Consider the following 10505-nt stretch of genomic DNA (forward strand, 5'->3'; position numbering starts at 1 on the left):
AATAGTGATGTGAGAAATGCACCAAAGCGACTGAGAAAAACTGTAATAAGAATTCTAAAAATTACAATTATATTATTTAATATTAATTATATTATTATCATCTAACAAATTATTATAATAGCTTTAACATGCACTTGCATGGATATAAATGCAGCATTAATGAAAATATTGACATTATATTTATTAAATGTGTAAGGGGCCCCCTACTGATTGTCTTTGGAACTTACAAGAGCCAGTTTATCCACTTTCACCCTGGAATCTAAGGATATGGTGAATATTGTGGAATGGATTTTAGAAATGACCTTTGACCCTGCAAAGATTATTATTGTGTTTTGTTGTTATGCACATCAGGAAAATCAGCTGTTGCATTTTCAGGAAATTTTCAGTGGGAATTTCTTCTTTTTCTCAGCGTAATCTAACAATTGGGATGAGTGTCATTTCTCCATTTCAGTCACCGTTGATGAGATATAATTGTGTGATGAGAGACTGGTGTCCTTTTCCCTGCCCATCGGTCATTGGCCATTTGTTTTGCAGCTGTCTGCTGCTGAATAGTAAAAAAGTAAAATAACAAAAAAGAAGCAGAAAATAAAATAATAAAGTAAAATAATAAAATAAAATAAAGTATAACATAATAAATAAAATAATACAATTATATTTTAATAATAAAATGTCTGATGAGTTGACACAAACTTTACTTCTGAAGGCTAAACCTGTTAAAGGGTTACTCCACCCCAAAATGAAAATGTTGTCATTAATCACTTACCCTCATGTCGTTCCAAACCCATAAAAGCTTTGTTCGTCTTCGGAACACAATTTAAGATATTTTGGATGAAAACCGGGAGGCTTGTGACTGTCCCATTGACTGCCAAGTAACTTACACTGTCAAGGTCCAGAAAGTATAAAAGACATCGTCAGAATAGTCCATCTGTCATCAGTGGCTCAGCCGTAACGTTATGAAGCGACGAGAATACTTTTTGTACGCGAAGAAAACAAAAATAACGACTTTATTCAACAATTCGTCTCTTCTGTGTCTCTCCGCATCACCGTAGCGCCATTTTAGAGAATATCCGCTGAACGCAAGCAGTGTATTCTCTTCTGTGTCAGCCGTGCTGCACAGATGCGCTGTTTTCATTCAAATCAAAGCGTAAATAAACATAGCAAACGTATCCTTGTGTCGCGGCTGACACAGAAAAGCGTACGCTGCTTGCGTTCAGCGGATATTCTCCAAAATGGCGCTACGGTGATGCAGAGAGATATTTTGGATGAAAACCGGGAGGCTTGTGACTGTCCCATTGACTGCCAAGTAACTTACACTGTCAAGGTCCAGAAAGTATAAAAGACATCGTCAGAATAGTCCATCTGTCATCAGTGGCTCAGCCGTAACGTTATGAAGCGACGAGAATACTTTTTGTACGCGAAGAAAACAAAAATAACGACTTTATTCAACAATTCGTCTCTTCTGTGTCTCTCCGCATCACCGTAGCGCCATTTTAGAGAATATCCGCTGAACGCAAGCAGCGTATGCTCTTCTGTGTCAGCCGTGCTGCGCAGATGCGCTGTTTTCATTCAAATCAAAGCGTAAATAAACATAGCAAACGTATCCTTGTGTCGCGGCTGACACAGAAAAGCGTACGCTGCTTGCGTTCAGCGGATATTCTCCAAAATGGCGCTACGGTGATGCAGAGAGACACAGGAGACGAATTGTTGAATAAAATCATTATTTTTGTTTTCTTCGCATACAAAAAGTATTCTCATCGCTTCATAATGTTACGGTTGAGCCACTGATGACAGATGGACTATTCTGACGATGTCTTTCATACTTTTCTGGACCTTGACAGTGTACTTAGCGTACGCTGCTTGCGTTCAGCGGATATTCTCCAAAATGGCGCTACGGTGATGCAGAGAGACACAGAGGAGACGAATTGTTGAATAAAATCATTATTTTTGTTTTCTTCGCATACAAAAAGTATTCTCATCGCTTCATAATGTTACGGTTGAGCCACTGATGACAGATGGACTATTCTGACGATGTCTTTCATACTTTTCTGGACCTTGACAGTGTACTTATCTTAAATTGTGTTCCGAAGACGAACAAAGCTTTTACGGGTTTGGAACGACATGGGGGTAAGTGATTAATGACAATATTTTCATTTTGAGGTGGAGTATCCCTTTAAGACAGTCTTGAGTATGATACAGTTGTAAGAGAGGGACCATACATTCAGGTAATGTAAATCCCGGTTACCCATTTATTAGTGTGTGGAAAATAAAATGATTTCTCCTATAGATTTGGCATGCTGAGGAGATGTTGTATGATATCTTGCCATGGTGACTGAGATTTGTTTGTCCCTCAATAAACCATGCCCTCCATAAATAAAGAGCCGCCAATTGTATCTATGATGGGAAACAATATAAATATATAATTTTTTTTTTATAAAAATGGCATCAAAGGCTTTGATCAGTCTATCTGATCAGAGCTCATGCACTAAGATTAAAGTGACTCTCAATTAGTAATAACCTTCTGAAGCACAATTCTTATTCATGTAGGAGTATAGGATATTGCTTTGTGGCTTTTTGCATCTCTTCAATGAAATTCTCAGGGACAAAATAACCTATATTTCTGGCTTCCCAAACTCCATTTATCTTACCTGAGTGAACTGTGCCATTATCCATCTTCCCTTTATATCCTGACTTTCACCACTTTTATACATTTCATAAAGAAGGACGCTGTCAGCACATTTATGTTATTTATAGATGTGTTTGTGTTACTGTAGATTTGAGCAAATGGTTTGAAAACATTCTGCTGTGGTCTGCAGACCAATCCTTTTTATTTACAAAGCTTGTCACAAGAAGAGATAGCTGTATATTTCAGTTTAGTTTCACAGTCAGAAATATAATACACTATTGGACATTAGACATTAAATATAAGACATCACATCACAAAATAAAGCTTTTTTTCTGGTTTATTGTCTATGAACATTCCATGTAAATTTATATAATTGTTGAATGCAATTCTTTTTATACACTGATTTGGATCATGTAAGTCATCTCCGTATGACTGGTTGTGATTTCAAAGCAAACATTTTCATACTTAGCAATAATGTGCACTGATAAATCATGTAAAATAAGACCAAATAATGTAGAAAGTTAATAGGGCCACTTTTGACTCACAAAATATATTTAAAAAAAGTTTTAGCAAATGTTTTCATATGGAATAACTAAAGGATCTATGGTTTGCACTGACATTTTCCATATGTCATGTGCGCATGGTTCATGTCTGCAGTATATGCCCTAAGCCTTTAGTATGAATTAGCCTTCTGTCTTATTCCTCTTTCTGTAAGCCTGCAAGAAAATGTAAATTGTTCTCTGTATCTAATGTCAAACGTCATATTTTAGGTCATGCGGTTGCACAGCAAATACGCCAAATGAATTATTTATACATCTTGCACAATAGAGCCCAAAACACAGGTAGCCTAATATTCATCTGCAAATTCACAAACGTTGCGCCACTTTATTCACTAAACACCCGAATTTCAAATAACACAAACATCATGTGGAAATGAACACTCTTAGCAGGCTCAATTCATTTTTATCTTATTTTCAGATATTTTATTATCAAATTTCACTATAAAGCTTTGTGCAGCAGTTATCCTTAAATCCGATCCTCGACTGATTGCTCGTGTGGAGTTCTGAGTGTCAGTTCACTGGATTTTCAGACGGATTGTCTTTTTCAAATATAATTCTCTGACTGTCTGTGTATTAGTGATGGGGATTTTCAATGACTCTTTCTCAAGTTACATCATACACCAGTAGGTGGTGGCAAGTGACTAGTCTTTTGAGTGAGTTGTTCATTCATTTAACCGATTTGTTCAAAGCGCTCATTCATTCTGCAATGAAATAAATGTCACATTTCTGTCATGACAACTCTCTGAGAGTTTAGCATGCAGTAAACATGGCAATGTTAATGTGTTTGGTCTTGGCGGAAAAGATCTGCTACGCTGCTGCGACCGAGCAAGTACTGAGACTTGCTACTGCCAATACATCCACAGACACGCTGCTGCGAGCATGTAAGAAATACTGCTGCTGCATATATAACATATATGAGATAACCCCCATATATAACACACATGAAATCACCCCGTAGCAGATCTACACAGGTGGAGCTGGGGTGGTGGAGGGTTTCTGAAGCGTGCTGCAACTGCTACAGTAAGCACTAGCCAAGTATTTGAAGGCTGAGCAGCAAACTCATTGGCTGCACTGTATGAATAATGATGTCATTATACCAGATTGCGTTTGAACCTATTGGTCTGCGCCCTCTAGAGTTTCATGACATAACTTTGTATTTAAGTGAATAATTCAATGAATCATTCACTTAACCACTTCATTCAGTAACACATGTTCATTCAGTAATGGCGCAGCAGTTCTACTGCTGCTTTGTTTGGAACTATTTGCATTGTCGTAGAAGACAAGGTAGCTGCCAACACAAGTGGCTTAATATTAACTTCATGCTTATGAAACATTAGTCATGCTTTTTCTTAAAAACCTGCAAAATTATGATACTGTACAGTACATGTGATCACTGTTGTTATTCAGAAATTATTACAGAACTCATGCTCATATAATATCCTGTTGCTTAAATTTATGGTTACTTTTGGATCTTTTCTAAAGCTTAAAGCGATAGTTCACCCAAAAATGAAAATTTTGTCATCATTTACTCACCCTCAAGTAGTTCCAAACCCGTATAAATTTCTTTGTTCTGCCGAACAGAAAGGGAGATATTTTGAAGAAAGTTTGTAACCAGGCTGTTTTGGGGCACCATTGATTTCCATAGTAGGAGAAAAAAATACTATGGAATTCAATGGTGCCCCAGAACTGCTCTGTTTCCCACATTCTTCAGAATATCTTCCTTTGTGTTCTGCAGAACAAAGACATTCATACAGGTATGAAACTACTTGAGGGTGAGTAAATGATGACAGAATTTTCATTTTTGGGTGAACTATCCCTTTAAGTTCTTTTCTTAGGAAAAGCTGGTCTTATTTTCCTGGCGTTCATCCATATCATAATCTTCTCCATCAGTAGTTACCGTGCCGTTGCAAGGTGGAACTTCACTCAGAGTGCTGCGCACAGTAACCCTCGTCATGCTCAAAGAGCGTTTCCTTGGGACAGGATGCCATTTGTGGTGGCACATCACCTCTTTAAACATCTCCCTGAAGCGGGTGGACATGAGGTTGTAGAGAATCGGATTAATGGCTGAGCTCAGATAGAAGAAGACCCCAGAGATGACATGAACATATTCATAGACCTGGAAAATCTTCATGTGCTCACTGCTCTTCTGGTCCATGAAACTCCACATGAGTCGATCGGTGTGGAACGGAGCCCAACAGATGCCAAACATGACCACTAGTACAACTGAGGAGAAAATACCGTGTTACATATAACTTAGGCCCAAATGTTATATGTTTAACCCAAAATATTAAGTCAAAATTCCTGTTTTTTTTTCTTTGTGAACATTGCCCTATTAAAAATTATTGAGCGTTTCAAGACTTAATATTATGTGTGTAAAGCCTCTAAAGTGTATTGTATATGTTTTGCCTTGTGCTGCTGAGTGCTGCCACATCCAATTTAATGTTAATAACAGCCAAAATTGCATATGACTAAGAGTGCTTGAAAGAAGGTGATTATTTTTCACATTATTTACCCAAACCAAATTGTAACTGATTGAGCGTTTCAAGACTTAATATTATGTGTGTAAAGCCTCTAAAGTGTATTGTATATGTTTTGCCTTGTGCTGCCACATCCAATTTAATGTTAATAACAGCCAAAATTGCATATGACTAAGAGTGCTTGAAAGAAGGTGATTATTTTTCACATTATTTACCCAAACCAAATTGTAACTCAAATAAAATGTTATCCTACTGCTAGCCAATATTACGTTCCAGCTACTACAGTTTTATTTTTTCTTTTCTATAATGACTTCAATCTAGGTCATCTTATGGCTTTGGAAGACTTTTAATATAGTGCACAAAACATTTGGAGTACTTAAGATTTGATTTAAATTATGTATATTTTGTTTTTTTTTAGTTTGACAGCCCCTATATAGGCCTTTCGATTGTGTGGAAAACAGCATCTTTTTATGCCAAAAAAAACTAAAAACTGGCGAAAGAGTAGGGCGTTGCCGAAAGGTATAGGGGGTGTGGATAAAGGTCTTGCTAACTGATTAGGGTTAGGGTTAAGGTTAAGGTTAGGGGTTAGTTTCTGTTGTAGTATTCTTCTTTCGGCACGCCACCTTTTGCCACGCTTATTACTCAGACCTGCAGCTACCCCTGGTTGACAGCCCCTATATAGGCCTTTCGATTGTGTGGAAAACAGCATCTTTTTATGCCAAAAAAAAAACTAAAAACTGGCGAAAGAGTAGGGCGTTGCCGAAAGGTATAGGGGGTGTGGATAAAGGTCTTGCTAACTGATTAGGGTTAGGGTTAAGGTTAAGGTTAGGGGTTAGTTTCTGTTGTAGTATTCTTCTTTCGGCACGCCACCTTTTGCCACGCTTATTACTCAGACCTGCAGCTACCCCTGTCTCACTTAACTGAGCGTGCCAGCTATTTTTAAAGGAACAGTTCATTCAAAAATTAGTATTGTCATCATTTACTCTAACTTCTATGTTTTGAACGCTGTAAATATACATAAAATGCAAAATGAATGTGCATTTTAAAGCAATGACAACTTGATAATTTAGTTTAATCATCCAGAGCTGATGTTCTGCCATCCTAGGTGTCATCTATTCAAAGGTTGAATAATAGAAAAATGCATGGTCCCTAAGATAGCACAGGTACGTCTGCCAGATGTCTGTTAAAGATTGCTTCATCTGGAAAGCATCTGCTGTGTACAAACATCTGATAGACGTCTTTATGATGTCAGTTTTACATGCATTCGAAATCATAAACATCTTAAAGACATTTTCTAAATGTCTATTTGCCGTATGATAGGAAACATCCTATAGACGCATTGCAGATGAGCAAACACTCTAAAAAAAAATGTCTTTAAGATGTTAATGCAGACGTCAAATAGATGACTCCGAACGTGTGCTATCAGGGTAATTAAATAATACCGTAATTACATTGTATGTGCCTTTACTTCATTAATGCCCAATTTCACTGATATTTTAGTGTTGTTTGCATTTAAAAATACATTTTTATTAGTTTATTCTCAAAACAGCCACAAAAGCAACACAGGCTTTTTTTAAGGTGTAACGGATAGTGTCAATTATGAAGCTGCGAATAAGAAGCTGTATTCAGCCTTGTCTCTCTTTGCTAGCTTTAGCGCGAAATAAAAACTTGGATGAACATCAAAAACGCATTACAACAATATGTGACTATTTTACGTTTTGGCCAATCAGTGGCGAATTCAAACGATCTGATTCGTATGTTTTAGAACTAATTCATATTGAAAATGTGTAAAATACTTAGGCTACTTCCAAATACAGTGCAAATTACTGAAATGTATAACCTCTCGTGTAATCGCACAGTGGGCTGCGGGAAGACTTCAATAAAACAGCTTGAACTGTAAACATGTCAACAATGGTTTGGAGTATAAACCTAATAAATATATCATTAGAATGCAGTCTATTCATTGCATAAGACTCAAGATGTGTTCAAAACGACTCAAGTGATGAAGCAGGTCACATATGTTAAGAATATGCTTGCAGTGTAATATGATTTAAAGGGACAGTTCACACAAAAATGAAAATTACCCCATAATTTACTCACCCTCAAGCCATCCTAGGTGTATATGACTTTCTTCTTTCAGACGAATACAATTGATAGTTTTCATGTGACGTCACACCCTTATAGGAACGCCCACCTGGAGGGCAAAACGAAGCTTTGCTCCACTGACCGCCAGTTATTTTTACGCAGTTTGCATTAATTAGTAATGTAGTAAAACGCAGATATTAAAAGGCGAAATTCAGTAAACATATTATTGATTATGTATATTTTGTACAGGCAAACAGACGAAGCCAGAATATAAACGCAATGTGCAAAGTTTCACGTTAAATGGTTTCCCATAGAAAGATATTAGAAGGAAAACACTGAACCATTAAGCGGACTGCGTTCATATCCCAGCCTCATCTGCTTGCCTATGTAAACTATGCATAGTAAATATAGAGAATATTACTGTTTCTAATATATTAAGGCACTTTAAGTGTTTTTTTTTGGGGGGGGGGAGTGGTTAACAAAGGCCTCCTGAAGGGAATTGATGTGTTTTTGTAAACATTAAGCGGACTGCGTTCATATTCCAGCCTCATCTGCTTGCCTATGTAAACTATGCATAGTAAATATAGAGAATATTACTGTTTCTAATATATTAAGGCACTTTAAGTGTTTTTTTTTGGGGGGGGGAGTGGTTAACAAAGGCCTCCTGAAGGGAATTGATGTGTTTTTGTAAGAAAAATATCTATATTTAAAACTTTATAAACTGTAATCTCGAGCTTCCACTAATTGTCGTACTCGCGTTCACGAGAGAGTGTCGTTCCAGTGGATGGCGTAGGACGCAGGCGTAGCGTAAGCTCCGGTGAGAATATGCTAGTCTCGTGAGAACCATGTTTTGTTTACAGCAAAGAAAACCAGTCTCCTCTTGGCTTATATCAAAATCCTTTAACATTTTTCTTTACAAATCCTTGTTTTGTATTTCTAATTTGTGACCGGTGTTTTGTTTTGCTCTCTCCTCTGCGCTTCCACGTTCGTCACTTCTCACCAGAACTTACGCTTCGTCTACATCCTACATCATCCATGGGAACGCCACTCTCTAGTGAACGCGAGTACAACAGTTAGCGGAAGCTAGAGATTAAGGTTTTAAATATGGATAATTTTCTTACACAAATGCATCAATTCTTTTCAGGAGGCCTTTATTAACCCCCCAGGAGCTGTGTGGAGCACTCTTTTTATGATGGATGGACGCAGTTTATTGGACTATTGAATAGCACCCATTCACTGCCATTATAAAGCTAGGAAGAGCAAGGATATTTTTTAATATAACTCCGATTGTATTCGTCTGAAAGAAGAAAGTCATACACCCCTAGGATGGCTTGAGGGTGAGTAAGTCATGGTGTAACTATCCCTTTAACACAGCCGTGGCACTGTCATACATGAGAATTCAGTTATTGGCCAGCTGGCCTACTTACACAACATTTTAGTGACCTGCTGGTGACGGGCTTTCTGCTGCTGACTGCGTACATTAGAGGAGCTGTCTTGTCCCACACTGGCTTTTGCCTCCAGGACCTGCAACATCTTCTCGCGCTTTAGCTGCATGCCGATGAGCAAATACAGCACGCTGATGGTCAACATGGGCAGGAGGAAAAACAGCAGAGTGGTGATTTGGATGATCAGGTTGTACATCCAGCGTGGCTTGACCAGCATGCAGGTGGCGGAAGTGGACATGGCACCAACTCCTTTCCCTTTGGGAAGAGGGAGGGTGAAAATGCCATGGAGGCTGGTGTTGGGAATGGCACACAATACAGACATGCTCCACACGCTCAAGATCACCCGCCTGGTGTGAGTGCGAGTCACTACGTATTTTGCCCTGAGCGGATGGACCACAGCAATGTAGCGCTCCACGCTCAGCGCTGTTACATTCAAGATGGAGGCGAAACACACGGTCTCAAAGAGGAAGGTCTTGAAGTAGCAGCCACCTTTGCCAAAAAGGAACGGATAGTTTCTCCACATTTCGTAGAGCTCCAAAGGCATTCCCAGAAGAAGCACCAGCAGGTCCGACACCGCCAGACTGAACAGGTAGAAGTTGGTGGGTGTCCTCATGACCTTGTTGCGAGCAATAACGATGCACGTAAGAATGTTCCCCACCGCTCCCACCAAAAAGATGATCAGGTAGGTGATACACACAGGCAGAAACACCGGGGAACGTCTGGGCCCCAGATATTTCTCCAGATACTCGTCTTGGTTGAGGCAAAACTCTTCCATCTCCACCTCACTAAGGTTCAACACAATACTGGTGTTGCACAGCAGGTCTTGGACGCATCTTGATACAGAGGTATTAGTTGAGGAACAGTTGGGTTTGGCAATCATTCTGGACCTAGTGATGGAATATGAAAGAGTGGGAGACAAAGGATCAAATTTGCTTGACGATCATGGACAAATTGACACATTTGAAAGTGTTTCGAGACAGTTTAGAGTGAGACAGAAGGAACTTGGGAGAATAAATAAGGGACTGTGGGATATTTCTTATTAAAACTAAAATATTCTAATTTTATCTAATAAAAATGGGAAGTTGATTTATTCAGAGAGCCCATGGGATAGACGGTAATGGTCACAGTTATTATTGCAAAACTTGACGCAATGAGATTAATCTGATGAGGTTTTTGTATTTTCCAATGCACACCTCAAATAGGCAAATAAGACAATTTTTTTAAGCAAGGCCTCAATTTACCCCGTTTCCTTCAATAACAGATTTTAAGCCATTTTAATTTGTCCCAAATCATAAGTCACTGAAAATGCATCTTT

General features: G+C 38.4%; 1 protein-coding gene across 1 annotated transcript; it reads right to left on the reverse strand.

Moving 5' to 3' along the window:
* Nucleotides 1-5014: 5014 nt before the first annotated feature.
* LOC107551364 (neuromedin-U receptor 1-like) lies at nucleotides 5015-10070 on the reverse strand. Its single transcript, XM_016232941.1, has 2 exons — nucleotides 9173-10070; nucleotides 5015-5406 (listed from the first exon to the last, which is right to left on the reverse strand). The coding sequence occupies exons 1-2, from the start codon at nucleotides 10068-10070 to the stop codon at nucleotides 5015-5017; spliced, it is 1290 nt and encodes a 429-aa protein (XP_016088427.1).
* Between the last annotated feature and the right edge of the window lie 435 nt (nucleotides 10071-10505).

This window comes from Sinocyclocheilus grahami, unplaced genomic scaffold, assembly GCF_001515645.1.
Source record: "Sinocyclocheilus grahami isolate Dianchi unplaced genomic scaffold, SAMN03320097.WGS_v1.1 scaffold422.1, whole genome shotgun sequence".
Classification (NCBI taxonomy): Eukaryota; Metazoa; Chordata; class Actinopteri; order Cypriniformes; family Cyprinidae; genus Sinocyclocheilus; species Sinocyclocheilus grahami.

What these genes read in the sequence shown, in the direction of transcription:
- LOC107551364 (XM_016232941.1), bottom strand. Translation starts at nt 10,070, where the DNA reads ATGATTGCCAAACCCAACTGTTCCTCAACTAATACCTCTGTATCAAGA. An exon ending in GCAGGTCACTAAAATGTTGT is followed by an intron (nt 5,407 to 9,172) that starts GTAAGTAGGCCA and finishes TTTTCTCCTCAG; the next exon opens with TTGTACTAGTGGTCATGTTT.